Source organism: Taeniopygia guttata, chromosome 13, assembly GCF_048771995.1.
Source record: "Taeniopygia guttata chromosome 13, bTaeGut7.mat, whole genome shotgun sequence".
In the NCBI taxonomy this organism is placed as follows: Eukaryota; Metazoa; Chordata; class Aves; order Passeriformes; family Estrildidae; genus Taeniopygia; species Taeniopygia guttata.
Genome location: NC_133038.1, coordinates 10,693,398 through 10,716,527, shown reverse-complemented (window position 1 = coordinate 10,716,527; position 23,130 = coordinate 10,693,398). Strand labels below are relative to the sequence as shown.

The window sequence follows — 23,130 nt, the reverse complement described above, 5'->3', positions numbered from 1 at the left end:
CCAGGTGAAGAGGCACCTGGTGACCTGGCACGAGGTCTCACCTCAGCCCTGTCTGCCCTGCCTGCCTCCCTGCACCCAGATCAGCCTACCTGAGACTACCACACAGCCACTGAAATTGTCCGTGGAATGATCCTGGAGAGAAAGAAAGAGCTCCAGTTTATGAATTTAGGTTTTGATCATCACAGTTGTTAAGTCTGCTGTGGAATAAAGTGGTGGAAGCATATGAAAACCTCCGGAGAAACACCAAACTTATTTTTCCCTTTTGAAAGCCCTTTTATCAGTGATCTCATCGGTAAAGGCCCAGACGTGTTACACAATCTGCTCCAGAGGACAGAACTGGGTCCCTCGTTTCCAGAGATGAGTTAAAATTAGATTGTCACTTTTGGGAACCTTCTCCAGAAGTTAATGCTGTATTCCAGACAGCCTCGACTAGAGACAACAAAGAGATTCTTGGCCTGAAAATTACACCAACAATTTACCTTCATGTGACTGCTCCCTTCAAATAGTTCCTGCAGACATTTGCTTCTTCCCAAGGAGCTCCTGGCAGGATTGTGGCCCAGGGCTGCAGCAAGAGTTGTCCCACCCTGCTGAACGCTGCTGCTGTGCTCAGGGAACTCTCAGATCACATTTGGAATGGCTGGGGGAAAAAAATACATCCAAAGCCACACACACACACAAATGCTACTCCCCTTCCAATTTTTGTGTACATCCTTTTTCCAGGGAAAGGGTCCGGGGCAGATTCCAAAGTTTAACTCTTGGCCCTGAGATGTCTCAAAGCCACGGGTTTGTCATGGAAAGGCTCTTCAGTAAACAGAAGAGAAACACGTATTTTATATCACCCTGAGCACCTGGGCACAGCAGGTACAGGGAGGGGCTGCAGGAGGGAATAACAGGAGCTGGTGGAAGGGCCGAAGACCAAAAATAAAGGTATTAACAGAAGACATTAGTTTTCACCCCAACCCACAAAGGAGCCAGAGCTGGCAGGTGTGTCCAACAGTCCAGAACACTGCAAACCTGCAAGGGACTGGGAACCCACCCTGGACTGTACAGCTTCCTCCAGCTTCTGTTAGCCTTTGAGCTCCCCCAGACCTGTCAAACAGCCTTTACTGGACCCCCTCCACCCTCTCTCCTCCCCCATCCATTTACCTGTCTTCACGCATTCGGTTCCAGAGCACTGAGACACTTGGAAGATTTCTCTTGGCTCTGACCTAGACCAAACCTGCACACATATTACTCACACATAAAACTCCCTTGACACACCCGCTTTCCCCCAAAGAAGTGATAATGCTCTTTTTCTGAGTTGTAATTTTTTTGAATGGTTCTCCTTCCAATTTATTTCAGTTAGAATTTTGTCTTTTCTAAATCTTGAACCATTCCATACTACAACTTTATTGCAAAAAGTCAACATGCATCTTAGAAATTTGGCTTGTAATCAATAAAACAAACATTACATATATGAATTTTAATGTGTAAACAATTAGAAATTCAACAATATCTGCTATTATCCTATTACACAAGATCACAATCGGTAAAAACTATAGTACAAGGTTACTATACACCAAGAGGAGCTTTGTTCCTTTTCACATGATTTTGCTAAAGTGGTGCTTTCCTAAGCAGGTTTCAGATTTGAGGTGGTTTTGTTTATTTTTGCTCAGGTTAATTTAGCACAGAAAGGGAGAGAATTCTCTGCAGTGACTTACTTTCCCACTTCCCTCATCCTTCAGTGCCTGTCCCCCAGCTCAGGCTGGCACACTTGGCAGGGGCACACAGGTACCTGAGGGCAGTTTTGCCCATGGTACAGGTGAATTTCCCAGTAAAGCATCACCATGAAATGAACTCAGCTGCACTGCCCTGCTGCCTCTGGAAACACAGACATCCAAGCCAAAGCAGCCCAAGGCAGGCCCAGCACGCCCTAAAGCGTGGGGAGTCCACAGGCCTTGGCAAAAGGCGGGCTGGTTTCACACAGCTCCTCTCCTCCTCCAGCCCCGGCTGTGTCCCCTCTGCCCGGGCAGAGCCAGGCTGGGGCACTGCCAGCCCCGTGGGCAGCAGCCACCTCGGGGCTGGCACTGGCACTCAGGCTGCCAGGGGACCCTGTGGCAAACTGCCACTGTCTGCAGCTCTCAGCGATGGCCCTCGCTCCCCCGGCTCTGGCCCTGCCTCAGGGGCACCCCAGCGTCACTTTAGAAATAAAACCATATGAAAAGGAATCCATTCTGTGTGTGTCGAAGGCTACCGCAGTTTTTCTTACAGCTTAATTAATCCACTGTAATTTTCATTTTCCAAATACAAAAATACAACAATTCTTATTGAAATCTATACGCCGGTAATTTTAGTACACAAAAAAGCAAAGTATTTACAAAATTATACAGTTTAAGAAAAAACTCTGTACAAAAAAATATATAAATCCTTTTGATCCCTCTCTCCTTTTTTAAGTTGTTAGGACTCGGACATATTTTCTGCAATGGACTTCTCAAGATACACACTGTGCCACAGACATTAAAACCCCTAGAGGTGATGGCAGAAGAGCAAGACATTCTTGTAAATTCATGGGGTGGGTTTCTCCTCCATTTCTTCATGCCTGGAATTTAGTCTCAGCATTAGCAGGACAGTCCTAATTCTAGGAAGAGGAGAGGTTTGGAAAGAGACAGAACACTGGAGCCACTCCCTTCAGCTGGCAAGAAACAGGACATTAAACAAGTTGGATACCTCACCACAGCACAAGGGTAGAGTCAGCAGGGCCCTGACCCCAAAGGGTGCTCAGCACCTGCCCTGGCCACACCCAGAGCCACGAGCAAGTAAAGGGTTTGGTAGATGCTGTCCTTCAGTCAGGAATTACAGGGGCCTAGACTGGCAATCATTCAAGAAGAAGAGTGCTGTGCATGGCCATGGTGCTGATTTTGTGCAGAAATGCACAAAAAACGTGTTGAGGAGCGGCCAGGGCAAGCGGGCAGTCAGGGAAATGCTGCTGGGAGCCCCAGGCACAAGGCAGAGAGCCCAGAGCCAGCGCAGCACACGCCCTGCTGGGTCCCAGGGCACAGAGAGGCACTGAGAACGGGACACGGCTGCAGAAGTGCCCTGGGACACGAGCAGAGCCACCGCACAGCAGCCCTGAACGCCTGGGACACGGCAGGCTGGCGTGGGGCCGGGCAGGACACCCCAGTGCTGCGGGCTGAACCCCACGGGGCTCTGCCTGGAACTCAGCTGCCAGCTGGGAGAGGAGAGCTGCTCCTCCTGGCTGGCAGACAGGGGCCACCTGAGCTGCTTTTGAGGAAGATTTGAACTCCTTCCATTCTTGCTCCAAATACTGAAATGCAGTAAACAGCCTGACCTACACAGAGCCTTATGCTGAAATGACAGAAGGAAATCAAGGAGTGAAAATCCACTCCTGTGTGTGCTGCAGCTGATGTTTTCTGTGAAGCAGAATCTGGAGAAACAGAGTGAACTGGACAATGTTATAACTGTCAAATTGTTTCTTCTACCTCCTCTTACAAAAAGAAGCACAACATATAGTGTGGCTGTCACACATACTGAAGTAAATGATTTAGGAATCTAGCCACAAATAATTCCTACAACATGAGACTCCACAGGAAATAAAATGCTCCCTTTTTATAACGAGCAAATGAGGCCAGTTTTTCTTTCATAATATTTAATGAAAGTTTGTCCTTCCCCTAACCCCATAATATTGCTAAATAAAACCTGTAATATCTTTTCAATTATAAACTAACAAACCAATCACATTATAAAAAACCCAAAACAAGATAATACAGGTGACACAAAAAGAGGACAAGAAAATACTGATTTCCAACCCCCTCCCCCCTTTTTATCCTTCTTAAATAGAAAAAAATCACCACCCTGGTGAGCTTGATAATCCTGTAAGAAGTTCCTGGGCCTTTGGCTAGCTCAGTCTCACAGCTCTGTGTCCCAAATGTTTTCATACCAAACTGCTCATGGTAAATTTTGTGGTTTGAAAAGAAAGTAAAGCTCTTTTTGGCTCATCAACTTCTTTAAATAAACGTTTAAAAGATGTAGCTTGAACTATATTCCTAAAATTATACATTTCGAACATCAAGTTTCATCTTCTCCAAGAACGGGATTCATCCTCATCTTCATCATCATCATCATCATCTTCGTGCAAAAATAAATCTGAGGTTTCAGTCTCCTGGAGGAACAAAAAAGATGAACTTTCAGACACAAGTTCCAAGCTCTGCCCAGGGATGTCTCACAGCACCAGCTGTGCTGGTATCTGGTGCGGGTGTCAGCGCCTCTCTCAAACTCACACAGTTACATCCCAACAGTTTTAGCACAAGAACAGCAGCCTCATGTCAGGAAAGAGAAAGAGAGCAAAGCTTCAAGGGAAGCAGGAATAAACCAGCACTCACCCTCTCCCAAACAAGGTTTCTGCTAAATGCCACAACAAAATAACCTTTAAAAGCTTAAGGTGTTACGGTGAATTACAGGGAAGAACGCAAACTTCTCCTAGAGTAGAGCACGAGGAGTGAGGAGTAAAAGGCTTTGCAGCCTGCACATACAGAACCTGAGGCTTGTTTACACCACTGACAAATTAACAGCCCATCCACAAAGCATCTTCTTTTCCCCCATTTTCTCCGTTTTAAAATGTGGGAAACGTAGGGTTTCATACCCAGTGAAATGAAAACCAGTTCAGTTCCTGGTTTGTAAAAACATCTTTGATGAAGTTTCTTCAGCACACAGGGAACTGTATCCCAAGAGCTCTCAGGTGTTAGATTCTAGTAAGAACGATCAGGTTATTAAGAGATTTCCATACCTCTTCCTTGGACTCCTCTTCCTCAACTTCTGTGGACACAGAAGGTACCTTGGGTTTGTGCCATGAGATCTGGAGCCGTCGGTCCTTGAACCGGGATCCCTGGTTAGCAGCCTGAGTTGTGTTTAAATGCACATATTTTCAGAGAGAGGACCAAGCAAACAACTTCTAACATCAGCAACAAGCCAGACCCAGAGCGTGTGGTACAGAGGCATGTTTGAAGAGCTCAAATATATAAACCACAACCACTACTTCAGTGCTCCAAGAGCAACTTCAGCCCCACCCAAATCTGCCAAATCCTGCCCTGGAACTGTGAGAGGATGAGCAGAGCTCTGAACTGCCAGGGACGTGCAGCTTTACCAGGGAAAGCCCTGTGTCACTGCTCAGGCCACCAGCAGGTACCTCCCCTTCAGCAGCACTACCTGCAGCAGCACCAAGCACCATCAAGCTCAAACTGGGGGATCAAAGTCTCTGAAATTTTAAAATACAAAGGTAGACACAAGTAGTTTAAAACTCTTATTTTAGATATGTGAAAAAATATATCCATGATTCTACTTACATTCTCAGCTTCAGAGCGGGACTTAAAAGTTACAACAACACTTAATGGAGAATCCTCTTCCTGAAGATCTTCGATATCTCCAAATTTCTGTGAGAAAAAGTTCATTGGAACTAGCAGTAATGTTCTCCTCCACTTTCATATCATGGTACAATTGTAGTGTACTGAAGTGACACTGAAATCTGATTTTTTGGGCAGAAGAGTGAGAGCCAGAGGAGCCCCAGCTGCATCAGCTGCATCACTATTACAGCCCTTGTCTTTTTGGGGAAAAGCTCAGATTTATTGCTATGCTAAGATGACCTGATTTTATAGCAGTAAGGGAAACGTGTATTAATTTACAGGCCACACTTACAGAGAAGTGCTGTAACAATTCATCTTTCTCCTCTTCAACGAAGCCTCCCACGGTGAGCGCCTTGGGCCGGTGGTCCACCACCATGTGGTTCAGCATGCCCCGGCCTCTGCCCCCACGGCCCCGGCCACGGCCCCTTCCTGGGGCTGCCGCCGCCTTTCCTCGGCCAGCCGGCAAGATGCCCAGGCGGGCAGCCTGGGGAAGAACACAGCCATGCCCGGTGAGAGGGGCTGAGCAGCCAGCACCCACACACTCAGCGCAGCAGCGTGCAGAGCAGCTCACCTCCACCTGCAGCTGATTGAGCTTCTTGCGCAGCTCCGTTGTGTCCTCTCCAGAGGACAGTCGCTTATGGAAGTCCAGCTCTGCATCCAACAGCTCCTTCTGGGCCTGGCAGAAAATGAGGTGGGAAGAGAAAACAGAAAGAAAGGGCAGAACTGTAAGGCACAGTTGTAGTGTTTTATTCCACTTCAGCAGTACATTAGTGCAAAGGATACAGAAAAATCAGGCACAATAGCCATACTTTTCTCTAAGTTCAGCTTTCTTCTAATTGCCTCTGCATGTGTGTGGTCCCCTCCATTTTTTGAAGGACTCAGAATTATCTGCTTTAGAAATGGTACAAACATGAATGAGCTACAAGCAAAACCAGGTCATGGAGCTCCTTCACCCGTGGCTTGTTTGTCCATGGTTATCACTCACATTAAAATGCTGCTTGCAAGTGTTGATCTAATACTGTTGCATTTAAAAGACATATTAATAGAAATAGTTACAAAAACCAAGCAGGCAAGCGTGTTGCACAATAAATACCTCTGTCTTGGACTTCAATTTGGATGGTGTGGAGGTTGTAGATGAAGTTTTTAATTCATCCTTTAACTGAGATATTTTTCCTGTTAGTTCTTTTAAAGTCTTCATAATTTCTGCTCTCTCTTCTGGTTTCATGGCCTTGTTTTTCTCCAGCTTGGATATCAACATCTATACAATAATAAAAGAACAGGAACATAAAATTCCAGGAAAAAAAAAACCTCAACAGACAGGTATGTACAAAATCAAAATGTATTTACTAGTCACATCCAAGACTTACCTTCTGGCATTCTATTTGTTTTTCTAACATCTCCTGCTTCTTTTTCCTCATATCTTGCTGGAGTTTCATTGCCTCCTATAAGAGAAAATTCTTTCCATCAGTAAAAACCAGTCTAGCATTGTATGTACTCACAGAGCTCATATATGTACTCATACAGATCATATTGTCCGCCTCAAGCTATGGAAGTGAAATCCACAATCAAAAGTACCCTCTGCAAAAAGCACAAGTATGAAATGCATCTGATTCAGTAAATAATAAATAAATAAAATCCTAATTTCCTGCTGTAGGGTACTTCACTAACATTTTGCCCCTTTCAGACACCTCTTAAGAAACATACTGTGTGCACTGTCATGCAAGTGTCTCATACCTGCAGAGATTAAACCCCAAGCAAACCCAGAAAACCTGACATGGCCAAGTGCATCAAGTAAGAGAGCCCCAAAGGACACTTCATGCATGATTACCCCAAGGAGCAAGACTGCCCCATAACAAGGACCAGTTCCAACCCACATATAAAGCTGTAGAGGAGTGGTTGAGGTTTCAGGTGCCCGTCAAACCTTGCATTTAAAGCACTTTGCTCCTTACACTGTCAGGCAGCCATCAAGCATTAAGTACCTGCTTTTTTTTAAGGGCTTCTTGCACGTCATGAGGTTTAGATCCTGCACCAGACTTCAGAGTTGTCTTCAAGTTTGGAGAACTGTAAACCATTTTTGAGTGGCTTGCAGAAGTAGGAAATATCTGAAATAGTAAAAAAACACACAGTAAAATAGGGAATATTTCAAAGTGGCCGTGATATACCAGCAGGGAACTCGAGCAGATCACGTTCCCTGAAACCCCAACTCAGATGTCCAGATTTGTGCAAGGAGGCAGAAAGACCAAAGCAATTAAAATACATGGATAAAGGCATCAGTCCAGTTAAAAGGATTTTTGAAAAAGATACTGTCTTTCCTGCTCCATGGCAGACTCCCTTTGCATCCTGAATCCCACCAGGACACAGCTGAAGGTGATGATCTGTCCTTGCTTTAGTTTCAGCTCCACATTTGCAGCCCAACATCCCACTTTCTGATCAAGTAAGGCAGCAAAAGCCACTCCATGCTTCCTTTCTTAAAAAGACTTCCCCGTGGCCCAGAACACATTCTGCACTATGGTACCAGTGTGAATTGAACACTTATTGGTTTCAACTCCAGGTACAAATACTCTCTAAGCTTCTAGCACTGCTGTTAAACCACAGCAAAAGCTCAGAAATTCCTGGGAGAGCCATTACATTTGCCAGCAAAAGGCTGGTCTCACATACAGGTTGTCAGACTTGCTTAGTATCAAGCACTGCTGAAAATATTTTATGCTATTTACAACACTGATAGTGTTGTGGTTGATAGTTCCTGAAGTCATTGTCCCTATTCCATATAAACAGCTGTTGAAACGAGAAAGAAGTGACTGACCATGGCTGCATGAAACATTACTGAAAAGGAACAGAACCAAGTGGGAACAATTCACAAGTTCTCTCTGCCTGTTCCTTCCTGGCTGACAAGCTAAAGCTGTACCTGAGCACGACCACGGTCCACTCTCAACATACCTGAGACTCCTCTGCCCCAGCCCCGGGCTGGCCGAGCTCAGGCTGGCTCCCACCCGCTGCCCCAAGGCGCCTTTTCACCGGGACTTTGTTCAGGACGTAGGCGCCAGATGCCAGGGGTTTGTTCATCACCTGTGCATGCACAGATTTGAAAACATCAAGGTTAGATCCTTGACTTCTCTGCAGCAGCAGCCACTTGGGCAGGCTGCTGAGCCCCTGGACAACACGCACCTTGGCCAGGCTGCTGTGCACGGTCACGGCGGGTGGCGTGGCCAGGGCCTGCTGCTGCAGGTGCTGCAGGGCCTGCGGGGCGGGCGACTGCTGCTGCTGCAGCAACGGGGACTGCTGCTCACTCTCCCTGTGCCACAGCACCCGGATGAAGCGATTGCTCAGCACCGCCTCCGTGCTGGAAATGGCCTTCCTCGCCTCGTCGTTGCTCAAGTACTGAATGAGAGCAGCTTCAGGATCGTTCTGGAAAGCCACCTAAAGCAAAAGTTCACAAATGCTTTATTTCTCAAGGAAGAAAACATTTCAATCATTAGCAAACTCATCTACAAATGATGTGCAGTGATGAACTGAGTATCCAGTGTATTAACAGCTCAAAACGCTGGTAAGACATTCTATGTAATTAAAGCAAAGTAGCTTTTGGCAAACTCTACATGTACTTGCAGCAAAGTCTAGACACATTCAAATACATAGATGAATGAATGAATGAATAAGACTCCTCCACCAACAGCATCATGTGTTCAGAGCACTGTGCAGTGCCCTGGGTATGTCTGGTAGCACTGTTGCTGACCCAAAGGCTCTTTATCCCAGCCTCCTGAAGGACAAGCACTGCCCGAGGGCGCACAGTACAAAGCCTCACCACACCTTCAATGCAGCAGCATCTCCAAGTCTTGAATAAGCATCTTTTTCTCTGAAAATTAGTATCACAGCAATAAAAATGTACCTTGGACTTTCTAGTGTAGTGATTGAGATAGTATATTTGAAATACATTATTTCATTAGAGAAGTACAGAAAGCACCACAGTATCTTTTGGGCTAAGACAAAGTTATCAAGAAATACAGAGGCTTCCCAGGTATCTGGCTCTTATTTAGACCTCTGACTGAGGACTTGAGAGGCAACCTTTTTGTCTAGAAAAATAAACGAAAATTACATGTTATTTTAACTACTATTTTTAAAGTGTTTTTTCTTTTTTTTATAAGGCAAGGACACCCTTGAGCCAGTTCTAGGATGCCAAGTGGTAACAAACTGATAAGCAGATAAAGACTCTTCGGTAGCATCCTTGTCGAAATCCTGACCATCAAATACCATTAGACTGTCATATAAGACAAAAAGTCAGATCATATCTTTCAAAACTTATACACAAGTTGCTCAAAAACCTGTCTTAGTTTAGTCACTACTAAACCTGCCAGCCTTTCAAATGTAATCAGGCATCATGAAGGCAGAATGTTTTACAGAATTAAGATAATAATGCACAGTAGACCAGAAAAGGTTTCTCTGAACTTGATTACCTCCTCTCTCCCAATTTGTCTCCACTAAGATTTCTCAAAGAAACTATGCAGTACTCAGGCAGGCTTCAGGGAAAATAAAATAACCAAACACAGACATAAAACTAGACTGTTTTTTTACCTGAATGTTTACAATAGTTCCAAATTTGCTGAAGTGTTCGTTGAGCTGTGTAATATTGTTCAGTTCTGGTGGAATTTTTCGAACTTCCAATTTTGTATTAGTATACTGATTCTTTTTCAAAAACCCTGGCTTATTCTGGTTGTTATTTACTTGCCTAGAGAAAAGGAGAACAGGAAGAGTTCAGATAAGCACATGTGTGCCTAAGTAAGGCAGCAAATGTTAACATACATCTAAATTGCATTTTTCCTCTAAAAAGTACACCCTCTAGGCACTAACAAAAGAGAGCTTCCCCTGGGCCCATGTTTAGTCTCCATACTATGGGGATACAAACCTTCTGACCCAACCATCCCAAATTTCAGAGACTGGTGAACAGCAATGTTCACAGCACTGACAGCAATGGAGTACATTTGAATTAACATCTGTAGCTAACTCTTACTTTCCCAGCCAGGGTTTCTTCAATGGTGGACATTCCAAGCTGCTTGGAGATCTCTTCCTGCTGTCTGGTTCCAGGACAACTCTAGTGACATTGCTGCTGTTATTTGGAATAGGAATGGGAGGTTCAGTTTGGATGATAATGTTGGCAGCTGGAGGGAAGGAAAAAGGCCTCTGTTATTCCACCACACATGGAAAAGCTTTCACACAGCAAAACAGAACTGAGATTAAAAACATAAACATTAGGACGACTTTATCAAATTGGTCAGTTTTGTTTCCGAACAAAATCGTTCAGATCATTCCCTAGCCTAACTAAACATCCTGAGAGAAATACACATGGTCCAGCTGGGAGGGATTGCTTTTGACCTTTAAGGCTAGTACTAGCTTGAAGAAACAGGTCAGAGCTCTGCAATGGGCAGGGCTGAATTAAAAACCAGCTTGCCCTGTGTGAACCCTTGACAGCAAAAGCAATCAAGAACCCGTTCTTTCCACTGCTATCCCACTGCCAGCCCTCCAGCCAGGTTTCAGCAACAGTTAACTAAGCACTCTTTTAAGACACTAGTTAAAGTATGAAGCAAATACTACCACCACAAAGTTTGCTAGAAATTTATTTGCAACCTTTTCAAGATTATGCCCTTTATGTTAGTCTCCTGTGAATGCCAAATATTCAACCCCTAAAAAGAAGTCTGAGTTATACATACATACATATACATATATAAATATATAAAAATTTCTATGGCTTTTATATAAGCCAGGGCTCTGTTGGTTACACTGGTGAGAACAGACTGGGCATTTTCGGGCATGGCATCCTCACTTTGGAGGATGATCTGAGAGCAAACCTTTTACACACCTGTGACAAAGACAGTAAAACATGTTGTGTGAGGCTCTACATGGAGCACTCAACCCTGCCTTACCCCTGTGATGGGCTCTCAATTAAGCCCCAACCCTGCCTCTGTAACTGTAATTAAGATGCAAACAGCAACAGCAATTTCTACAATAATATTTACCATATTCCTTATGAGATGAGTATTGGAAGGAAATATTGAAAATAAAATGAAAAAAAAAAATCTTTCTTATCTACTGAGTAAGAAATACTGAAGTAGAACAATAAAACACAAAACTTAACATATTTGGTTTTAAGAATCAGGGCAGGAACACACAAGGGAGAAAGAAAGTTTTGCTACTACAACTAAACTTTGAAGAGCCTTGACCTATGCCCTTCCCTAAAAGATGCTTTGTGCACATCACCACTAAGAGACAGCAGCCACATCCATTCCGGCAGGGGCTAGAAATTATGTAAGTGCAGACTGGGATTCCCATCAGCTGGGAAATTGGAATGATACCTGTGATGTTCGTTTCAGAGAGAACACCTGGCTGACAGAGTCAGAGCATGAAGCACCAAAACATGCCATGGCAGCTCCCTTCTTCACTACCATCACAACAGCCAAGGCAAGGAGCTTTGATCATCACCTCTGTGCCCTCAGCTGACCAAAAGCAGTCTGCAGACTGTGCTGCTAAATCCATCTTTAGGCACCATTTTTCTTTCTAGGAGCTACCAGTACCTGGAAAATACCTTCACAGGCTTAAGAGGAATAAAACCCCAACCAACCAACAAAACCCTTGTAGCATTCCCAAGCAAGTGCTTATTTTTAATCAAAAAGGCTGCTTGGATTTTAATATGGGTATGTTAGCACTTAAAAAAGGTAGAAATGTAAAAAAAAAAAAATCTCTGAAACACTAGATCAGTGAGAAAAACTAGTGCTTTCAGCCTGAAAAAGAGGGAAAAGTGTTGACGGTCTTGGACAAAAATAGCAACAGCAATGACCCTTCCTACCTCGAGGGTTTGTATCCATCTCCCCAGATGTTAGGCCAATTAGATTTGGACGCTGCATTTGTGCTCTCGTAAAGAACTGCCGATACTGAGATCTACCAGCACTGGTAATACTAGGAGCTTCAGGGTTATAGCCATCTGGCTCATATGTATCTAAAAAAAAGGAGAGAAACGACAGAATTTTTCAAGTGAGTTTAAGACTCGGGGTTAATGTTCCTTTAAGGAAGTGCACGGATGTCCAAGAGTCAGAAGCTGTCTTGGATGAAGAGAAGAGAGGTCGTACAGCCAACCTGTGCAGCCATTGCAAACCCTCACCTGAATTCCAGGCCTAGCCTATCTGGACACATTCTCTTTTGGTTTTTATTCCAGTACTGTTTGTCCAAAGCACACAGGTCACAACACAGAGTACTGCTGATCCGCTGCCTGGAAAGGCCTGAGGGGTCCGTGTGACAACCTGCCAACATCTGGCTGTGCTTTAAGGGCAACAACACAGCCTTTGGTTTCAGCATTTACACTGCAGAGTCTAAGATGCAAAGAGATTTTCAGCCTTTGCTGCCCAACAGTCTGGCCCTCTTCAGAAAAGAATTTTATATGAAGAACATACTTAAATGATTTCAATCAAAGAAAGCTGAGAAATGAGGTAATGGAACCAATACTTACCTCCTGAACTCTCTTCATGTAAGAGTGAGATAAGCTGCCTAGCTTAGGTAAGGTACTAATGATTATTTCCATTAGAAGTGGTCACTGCAAGAACACAAGATGACAACTCCTACTGCTCCTCCAACCCAAGGTCCAAATTGAGACTAACACTTTTTTAAAACTTTTTAAAGGAAAAGCTGTACGAGAACTAGAATGAATGAAGTCTGTGAAGAGCCTCCGCAGGAACAAAATAAATGCTGGCACAAGGGAATCTGACAGACATGAATGCCTCCAAAATCTCAGTTCCTTATTCTGCAGCAACAAAGACAACTCTACAGTTAAATACAGATGCCCCACAATATCCACACTGATAGCAGAGCCTGAAGCTGTAAAACAAGAACTTTCTCTAACATCGAAGGAGCAGAACCACAAGCTCCTCTTCCCTGATTTAGAACATGATTGACTGCAAGAGGGCAACCAGCAGCTGTTACCACAACAGTCCAAGAACAGGACATGAGAATCTCCCCAGAGGTTCTGGAGAACAGAATTACTGTGAAGCCCTGTGAGCTCTGACAGGCAGAATTACCCATTAGAAGCTCTGGGGCTGAAAGGATCAGATGGTGACACCTGAACACCCGACAGGACTTGGGGATAACTGAACAGATTATCTAATAAATTTGAGTGTCTCAAGTTCTGAAAAGCACGGACATTACAAATAAAATGACACGGATCGTGAACTGAACTAGATCTTCTCTTTGAATAAAATTCAGAATAGTTATGTTAAAAAACCCCAGATGAGAATATTATAAAACACTGACATTTAATTATCTTACTTTTGTCATATAGAACATGGGAATTCCATTAATCCTTTAATTATAAAAGAAAAAAATTCTGTTGTATTTAAATTGAGCAATCTAGAACTTTCCAGATATTTTGCTATTTTCCCTCATAAAACATACTTTAAAAAATTTTGAGCTGTGTTAAGAAAGAGGGATGTGTCCAGTGAAAGGTAACAACTTTTAGAAAGCTAGAATCAGGGTGATTCTGGAAAAAGAAAAGAAAAAGCACTGTTGTCTATGAAGACTATTGTACATATTGTGACATACAGCTGGAAAAAAAAAAGCTCTCATCTGTATTAGTCCAAACTGGAGAGTAATAAAGCCTAAGTTAAACAGCAATTAAAGGTTTGCAGATCTATCTTTCACCTACTAATGTCCTACTAAAAGGCTTGAAGATGAAAGGAACATTTCTCACGCAACAATCGGAGTGCTGTGAGCACATGAAACCCAGAGCTCCCCACAGTGCTCCTCCTCAGACCAGGGCAGAGCACTCTGCCATTCCATCCTGGAATGGATGACAGGCTGACCCAGGGAGGCATCAGACTTCTTTTTAGATTTGTACGTATTGGAGGAAGACAGATCGTAATTTCTATTCACATATCAACAGAGAAAGTTTAAAATGTTTCCATCAAACAGGTTTCAACCAAAAGGCATTTGCTTACGTTCTGACACTGTGTAGAGCAGGTTCTGAGGCAGAGGAGGAGGCAGCCTTGCTCCCACGGGTGCAAGACTGGGCACTGCGCTCGTCCCTGGCTGGTCACGACTGTTTATCAAGCTGGACTGGGTTAAAGGTGGTCCTGCAACAACACCACAGAACACATCACACACTGACAGCTCAAAGGCAAAACGTGCCTCTAGGAGGCTGAATCACAACATTTCTTGCATTACAGCAGGAAAAAGCCTGGCTAGTGTCAGTGACCAATCCAATCATCACCAACTACCAGTGAGGTGAGCTGAAAGATCCCCAACTCCACTCCCCCACCCAATTTAATTCAGTTTGCAGTGCTAGGAACACCATGGTTTACCAGCTGAATATTCAGAATTCTTTGGGCTCTGCTCTGAACAATGCACTGCTAGCAAAGGAGCTGCAGTTCTGGGCATGGCTCTGAACAGTGCACTGCTAGCAAAGGGGCTGCAGCTCTGGGCACTGCAGCTCTGGGCACTGCTCTGAACAGCACTGCTGGCAGAGGGGCTGCAACTCACGCGGGACGGGCAGCACGACGGGTGGCGGGGGCTGCGGGTGGGGCTGCGGCACCGGCAGCCGCAGGCCGCGCACCGGCCCCGGCAGCGGCGGCAGCAGCAGCCCCGGTGGTGGCGGTGGCAGTCCCGGCGGCGGCGGCGGGAACGGGATCATGCTGGGCAAGGAAACTTCGTCTACCACTAAAGGATCGTTTCCGTGATCAAACTGGCAGAGATCACCAAGGACACAATAGCCTCGCTCTGCAAAATAGGACATTTCATCTCAGGTTAGAAAACACACGCAGTAGTTCTCAGTGATTTATAACATTTCAGGTTTTCATGGAATTTTTTACTAAAGAAAACATGTATCCACTGATACGTTACTATATTGTAAGGTAAGGTTTCACAAAATAATTAAAATTAGAACAATCTTTCATACAAGCATACAAACTTACATGCATTCATCATAAAAGCTGTGGGAAAAAAAGTCAGAAGTACTGCAGTTTATTTTAAACACACACACACTGCAATCTGCACCAGGACTGCCAGTGGTTGAGGTATTTGTCTAGCACAGAGAGAACTGTGAAAAAACTCCGTATGTTCTTATCCAGCAACTGCCACAGCACAGGCAAACTGCTTGCAGTAGAACTAGTTATTTCTCCAGTACAATAAAGGGCATCTCTGCATCTCTTACAACAAGGTACACCTCGCATGCCACTGCAGTGTGACTTGCTGCTCACATTCAGTGAATACCTAAAAAAAAAAAAGCCACAAAAATATTGAAATAAGGCACAAAAATGAAAACTAAGGAACAGTTACCATCATAATCTTGACATCTTCTTTTAGGAGGAGGGTTTCTGCCAAATGAACTGGGATTGCTGTGGTTGTTGAAGTAGTTTGACCAGCTCTCTGATGTGCCTTCAAGGTGGTGTGCAGGTGCAACTACAGTTACAGCACTGGGAATAGCTTGTGCAGAGGAATACTGTTCGGAGGATTTACTGGGAGATGCGGACACCGGATTATATGAGCCTTCGACATCATTTTTTTCACTCTTGTATTTTGATCTCTCTCTCTCTCGGTGCTCTGTTTAAAAAAAATAAAGCTGAGTACAGCCCTCCTGTTTCATTCTGTACATCAGAACCATGAGCAAGAGATAATAACATATTGTCTGAAATACGCAGCATTCTGCACATTGAACTGTTCCTGAAGGAGCTCTTACCAATGGAGAAATAACTAAATACAACGTATATAGGGGTTTAACTTCAGAAATACCCAAGTTTTCCCTGCAAAATGCACGTTCATTCCTCTACTACTTATTTCACTCTGGCTTACAGCTCTCTTTTAAAGGAGAAAGAAGGGCAAAAGCCTGAAACAACAAACCTACCTCTGCCCTTAACTAACGAGGTCTCAAGGTGCGTGGAATGCTGTAATCTGTGCCACTTACTTTTCCGACAGACCTGAACTAGCCCTAAAAGAACAATCATATGGTAACCACCTGCAACTGCAAAGAAGCCTTCTCTAAAAAATACACAGTAACAAAATGAAAGAGGGAAACACTGCTTTGCAAAAAGTTCAGTCCACATGAGGAAAAAAAGAATAAAATCAACAGCTTTGTCAGAACACACAGCACAAAAATACGACCTACTGCTTCCACAGGAATACACCTGTGGATAAATTAAGAGGTTAGCAAAGAAGAAAACAACCCCCTTAATTGTTCTACTCTGAAGAACAGCATCCTAATTAATAAATTCAAGAACACAAAGCTATCAGAATTTCCTCCATTGTCTCAAGGGCATCTCCTGCCTGCTAGATCATTCAGAACGTAGAAGTCACACCTGTCAGTGCAATAGGATGCTCTCTGAAGCAGCACCCTGGGCACTCACCACTCCTGCTGCCATCCCGGTCTTTGCTGCGGCCCCGGCTGCGGCTGCGGCTCCGACTCAAGCCTCTGCTCTTGCTCCGGCTCTTACTCCTGCCCCGGCGCCAGCCAGACTTCTCCCTGTACAAGTCACTCCTATCATAGTACCTGTCGTAGTCCCTCCACTTCCCATCGTCCCGCTTCTTCTCTCTGGTTCTAGGAAAGACAGATGTAGACCATGTCAGTGAAAAGAGAAACAAAATTCAAAAAGAAGCTTGCAACATGGAAAGATACTGTTCACCCTTCCCATCCATTTGGGCAGTGAAACACTCCAGTCAGAATTTCACAAATTACACAGAGAAGTACAGAATCTTAAAGCTGGTTCACTGGTCTGCAGAAAGCTGGGGTAGGAATTGGCAAGGTGAGACAGTCATGATGCTCAAACCAGAACAGGCTTTAGAAGTGATGCTGACACAGCGTGAACAATTGCCCCCAGAAAATACAGACCCCAAAAATGTTCTTAATTTGTATAACAAGGGAAACAATGGAACTGATGACATTCCTAGGAATTGTAATTTGAAGAATATTTGACCTCTTTTGCAAGAGGCAAACTTCTTGTGGAGACTTCTTATGCACGTGATCAGCATGTGCACAACATATCACAGTCAAAGGAAGAAGAAAATCCCTATTTTTCACAAAAATCACTACCTACAAGGTAAAAAAACACAGTCAAAGACTGACAGCAAATACAGAAAAATTTCTTAACATTGTGGTTCAAAGCTAACCTTTGCTCACTGGAATCTGTACGGCTCCTCTGGGGACTGGAATACTTCTTCCTCCTGCTCTCCCGCTCCTCTTCAACAGACTCTTGAAAATTCTGTTTAACACACAACTACCAAACAAAAAGTATCACTTTTTAAAATTAGGAAAATGACAGCAAAATGTAGCTCATGTTACAGAAAGCAACCCAAAGAAAACAATACTCAAGTATCACTTGCCCAGAGGACTGAAGCACTACAAGTAAACAAGCACTCGAGTCTGTTGAAGAATTTTGGTCTCCAAACTTGCTTTTTTTTTCTGCAGAAGAGATGCTCCTAAATAAAATCACTTTGATGTTTTATTTCTAAACAGGATTCATTAAGAACAAGATCTCTCACCACTCTACTTCCTTATTTAGCGTAAGCAATTCTTCAAGTGAGGTATTTCCTGAACCTTTGAACACAAAGCCTGCAGTCACCTCTCCAGGTAGGGAAGTCACTAGCTGACATTTTAAATAACTGCTTCGAGGCAAAAACCTGCTCCCATGCTGGAACTGGTCACATTTCTTGCTGGCCTCCACCACAGCAGGTTCAGAAGTCTGCAGCTGTACCACTACTGCAAACCACTGACCCATTCTGCACTTCTGCTGCCATTTCACACTGCTTACAAGTTACTGTAAATTTTGGTGGAAAAACTTACATGCACTAATTTTTAAAAGACTTCTTGTTCCAATTGAAACCAAAAGGAAGGCTTCCTGCATCCTTCTAGAACAGGATTATCTGGGGAGAAGTGGCAGAAATACTCAAGACTTGGCTTGACAGGGCTCTGGAGAGCTCCACCTGCAGTCCTGCTGCCAGCACCAGGTGTATCACACGGCACCTGGGGTGCCCTACATGTGATTCCACATGTGGGTTATTTTGAGGCCTCTGTGTGTAGGAATCACACTGAGCCTCATGACACATTGTGATGGCCTTGCTGATGTCAAAATAACTAATTAATATCCTGAATTCTATAACATTGTCCCATAAAGCTGTCCTAGATATCTTCTTCTGCTTATTGCCACTCCCCTCCAGCCCCTCAAATCTCCTCCTCTGCCCTCACCAGAGCACTGCTTAAGTCAACTAAGGTAGTTCTATGGGACTTTATTCTATAAACTATGACAGTGCTTTGAGAACAGCGGGGAAAGCTCTTACAGTGAAAGTCTTGTTCAAATAATGAACAAACTGTTGTAACTCTGCATCACATCCTCAGGTAAAAGAGGACATCAGAGAAAAGGAAACAAAAGTTAAAAGCAACTTTAAATCAGTTGGTGAAACACAGTCAGGTAAATAAGGACCTGCATTTGTCTGGGCTGACCTGGGTTTGGCTGACTGACAATTTCTGCAATTATTTGTAACCTTATCTCAAAAATTTGATTGCTTTTAATTTTGTCAACAGAACTTTAAAAAAAGGTAAACAACTCAAATCAAGGTAAAACTGGGGGCAAACAAACCCCGACTTTCCAAAGTAATTATTCCAATACAGAACCTAACATATTTCAATGATTTTAAGCACCACAGAAAGCATTTTAATTTTCATTCCTCACAGGATATACAAAATTGGAAATGTTTTGGAACGTTTTTGCTGCTTCCTCCTCTCAAAACCCTTCCAAGTAATCATCCACTGGTATTACCAGAGCTGTGAACAGGATTTCTGAGTGCTTAATTGAAGGTAGACTCTACAAAGGGATGTAAAATGTTCTTGTCTGAATAGACATCTTCCACGGTTCTCTGGACACAGAGATCACTAGTCACAATAGAGTGCATTTTTTGTCACATTTTGCCTCACAAATGTAGGAGAGCTAATTTGAAAATAAAAGGCAGGCAGAATAAATAACATTACCTCCTCCTTGACTTCTTCTTTCTCTTGCCCTGCAGGCTTTGCCTCTGCCTTTGTGGGCTCAGCAGAAGGAAGGTAACTCTTGGTGTACAAACTTTCAAAAAGTTTATCTACAAACCCTGAAGTTTCTGAGGATACAGAAGATAAGAAAATATTGTTACATATGCAATTAAGTGTGTGGTTACATTTTACCAGAGAAGACCCTGAAAACAGTCAGCCAAGGGGGCTGCTTGCAGCAGCACCTCAGATTAATGAGCATTAGCTCCACTGAAGGAGCTGGAATTACATTTGTGGCACCTGAGGCTGTTCATTTAGAGAAAGAAATTCCTCAGGTATATCACAGACAGCAACAGAGACTTCTCCTGCTCTAAGGGGCAAGCATGATTGGCGCCTGTCCACAGCTCTCCACCAGCTCCATCAGCTACACTCAGCAGCCTCTTAAGGGCAATTTTCTGAGAGTAAATAATTCTCAACATTACAACAAATGCACAGTAACCTTCCCACTGAGTGTCACACTTTCAGGTGTTTAAACCCTTGACTGTGAAGCAAATTGCCACATGTGAAGCTCCCAGCAATCTGAAGGATTAACATGGACCAGGTTTTCAAAAGTTACCAAACACCTGTCAGAGAAGCTTCTGGCAACACAACTGACACTTTAAATTAAATTGCTTTTCTTTAAGAACATTTCCTCCCACCCACTGTGAAAAGTCCAAGTTACATGACTTGATCCTATGATTATTACTTTTTTAATCACAAGATTCCTTCGAACTCTGTATGAAATACTGATGGCTACCAAGAAGGATTTTGAAGGCAGCAGTGGTGCAGCACCCTCCCTCCTCCCGCCAAGAGCTGAAGCCCCCAGCCAGCCGTGGCCACCACACCTTTCTGCAGGAACACATCCAGCTGGTCAGCACAGAAAGCTTTCAGCTCCTTCTCAGGCTTGTCTTTCTTCACTAACGCCACGACATAGTTGGCCAAGGCTGAGGGGTCTGCGTCACATCTAGTGAGAGAGAGAACTGTGCTTGGCTGCTGCCCGATGGGGGCACAGGCACTGGAGAGCCCCAGGAGCTCACAGCGCCCTGGGCTGCCGGGCACAGAAGCACCAGCACAGCTGCACTGGGGCCATGGAGCCACACAGGGCTTTCTGCACCCACAGCCCAGTGCTTCAGCTGCCTTGTGAACCCCCACGTACACCTGACAGAGGCCCTTCTCTGCTCTTCCTGAGGGAAAAGCACCCTTCCTCTGCCCACACAGCTCCACTGCCGCTGAACCTCCTCCTGGCCCAGCGAGCACACCTGGAATGACTCTACAGGCACAGCAGGGCACGGGCCAGGGCAGGCACTGCACAAGCACTGAGAGGGATTAAACTGCGCTTCAAAATTAAAACATTGTTATAAAAGAATTCAGAAGATGTCACAGAGGTTAATTTTCAATACACACACAGGTTCTGCACAACTTCAGCGACTGTCCTGAGGTGCTGGGGTTTCCTCCTCAAGGATACTTCCATGCCATATTTCACAGTAACCTTTTAACACTGGTAGAACAACTAAAGGGCAGCAATTACTGACCCAGGTTCTCTCCTCATGCTCCCTCACCTGTGTCTGGTCCACAAAGTCCAAACTCACCAACTTTGTGCAGTGATACTTCACCACTAATCTTTAAACTGCATATTGCTTTTGATCTCATTATTCAGCTATTAGGAGCACCTCAGGTATGAAATAGAGTAACAGTGTGACTAAATTGCAGCTCCTTGTTTGGCCTCTCGGAGTGTGCAGGTGACAGATCAGGTGGGGGCAGAAACCTAAAATACTCAAAAGACTTTTTTTTTTTTTTTAATTAACATTTAAAGAGCAGATTGTGTATTTTTTGAGAACAGTAACTCTGGAAATAGAAAGAAAAAATTCTTAAGTATATATAACTCAAAATAATCTCAAGTAAGAAAAAGATCCAGAAAACAAGCAATAGGCAAAAAGCCAAGCAGAGGACAACAGGTGACTGAAATAAAATTCTTCAATGAGCAACAATCAAGTAGCTCTGCTCTCATATAGCCTCCAACAACATCCAACCTACACTGAAAGCCAGGGTAAATGGAGCAATTAAGAACAAAGAAACCACAAATTGACAGATTTTACAATTCTTACACACAAAGAGAAATAACCTGTATGCGATGCACTCACTGTGTGTGATGTACTGGGGCCCTCACCCACTGACTGTAAATCTTCAATTTCAAGTAGAGGAAACTATCCCTCACTTCACAACTTTTACCTTTCCTTCCTCCACAGGTCAGTCCCTCCCAAGCACCCCATCCTGTCCCATCAGGCAGTACCAGAGCACACAAGGTGAGTGCCCTCCTCCAGGCCAGCCACTCTGTATTGTCTAGTGCCACTACAGAGCCTGTGACTGCCAGGGCCTCCTGGCCAATTCCTGGGTTTTCTGCCTCACAAGCCACAGTGCAAGGAACGCTGGACACCGACCGGAGCTGGCAGGGAAAGTGCAGGAGCAGGAGCTGTGCTCCAGCCTAGAGACTTTCAGCAGGGTTTGACTGAACACCAGAGACACCGTGACTGTAACAGGGAAAAAGGAAGCAGTGAAGAACTTCCAAAAGCCTAATGCTTAATGATGGCACCTGAGCAGACCTAGGGCCTACTCAAAACTCTTCCACAGGCCTTGGTTGTATTTCTGGGAGACCTGAGCCTGGCCAGGTGCTGAGGAGCAGCTTCCCCTGGTGAGACCCACGGAGCCCTCGCTGCTGCACCACCAGCACAGCTGTGTTCAGGTACTGGAGCCTGAGACCAGCACAAACCCAGCACCCCTCTGCAGCCCAGCATCAGAACCCACAAAATGCACTACATAACCTGGATCTGTGCTGACTCCATCCCAGCCCCACTCCCACTGCAGGCAGCAGCAGGATGCAAATGCAGACTTCCCACAGTTTCAACGTTATTCCTAGTTTTGTCAGCTCCTCCAGCAGCCTCTGGCTCTGCTCTGGGATGACAGAGCTAGGGCTGAAGCTGACGGCACATCTGGAGCAGCAGGTGGAAGCGCACAGAATCACAGAGATTGGAAAAGCGCTCCCAGACCACCAAATTCAATCTATCCCCACCTTGTCCCCAGCCCAGAGCACCGAGCGTCACGGCCAGGAATTTCCTTGGAGACTCCAAGGATGGGGATCCAAACCTCCCTGGGCAGCCCCTGCCAAGGCCTGAGCACCCTTTCCATGGGGAAATTCCTGCTGCTGTCCAAGCTGAGCCTGCCCTGGCCCAGCCTGAAGCCGTTCCCCCTGCTCCTGTCCCTGTTCCTGGAGCAGAGCCCGACCCCCCCGGCTGTCCCCTCCTGGCAGGAGCTGTGCAGAGCCAGAAGGGCCCCCTGAGCTTCCTTTGCTCCAGGCTGAGCCCCCGCAGCTGCTGCTCATCGGACTCGTGCTGCAAACCCCTCTCAGCTCCGCTGCACGCTGTGGGACAGCGGCCCCGCACGTCCCGGGCCGTGCCGCACTCTGGGCCCGGCCGGGGCAGGCGGGGCAGGGCCGGGACGGCTCGGCCGGGCCCGGCCCGCGGGAAGCGCCGCCCGGCCGGCCCGGCCGCACTCACATGGGCTCCAGCAGCTTGGCCAGCCAGGACTTGAGCGCCTCGACGCTCTCGATGATCATGGTGGCGCCGCGCCGCCCGCTCCGGCTACACCGCCGCCATGGCCGCGACCTGCCCGGCGCCGCCCTCAGCGCAGCCTGCTGGGCACGGCCGGGGCGGGGCCGCGCGC

At 45.2% G+C, this 23,130-nt stretch overlaps 1 protein-coding gene across 3 annotated transcripts; it reads right to left on the bottom strand.

The window, feature by feature from the left end:
* Positions 1–1,290: 1,290 nt before the first annotated feature.
* Positions 1,291–23,128, bottom strand: RBM27 (RNA binding motif protein 27). 3 transcript variants are annotated; one of them, XM_030284194.4, is made up of 22 exons: positions 22,965–23,128; positions 20,259–20,377; positions 19,381–19,505; positions 17,526–17,632; positions 16,766–16,956; positions 16,267–16,350; positions 15,702–15,965; positions 14,907–15,143; positions 14,366–14,500; positions 12,229–12,378; positions 10,399–10,546; positions 9,963–10,116; positions 8,562–8,813; positions 8,334–8,462; positions 7,376–7,498; positions 6,764–6,838; positions 6,490–6,654; positions 5,968–6,072; positions 5,689–5,880; positions 5,340–5,426; positions 4,784–4,894; positions 1,291–4,159 (listed from the first exon to the last, which is right to left on the bottom strand). In XM_030284194.4, the coding sequence occupies exons 1-22, from the start codon at positions 23,021–23,023 to the stop codon at positions 4,073–4,075; spliced, it is 3,099 nt and encodes a 1,032-aa protein (XP_030140054.4). In that variant the 5' UTR covers positions 23,024–23,128; the 3' UTR covers positions 1,291–4,072. The 3 variants fall into 3 exon arrangements, with proteins under 3 accessions (XP_030140054.4, XP_030140056.4, XP_030140055.4); XM_030284196.4 differs by lacking the exon at positions 12,229–12,378; XM_030284195.4 differs by lacking the exon at positions 16,267–16,350.
* Positions 23,129–23,130: the final 2 nt, after the last annotated feature.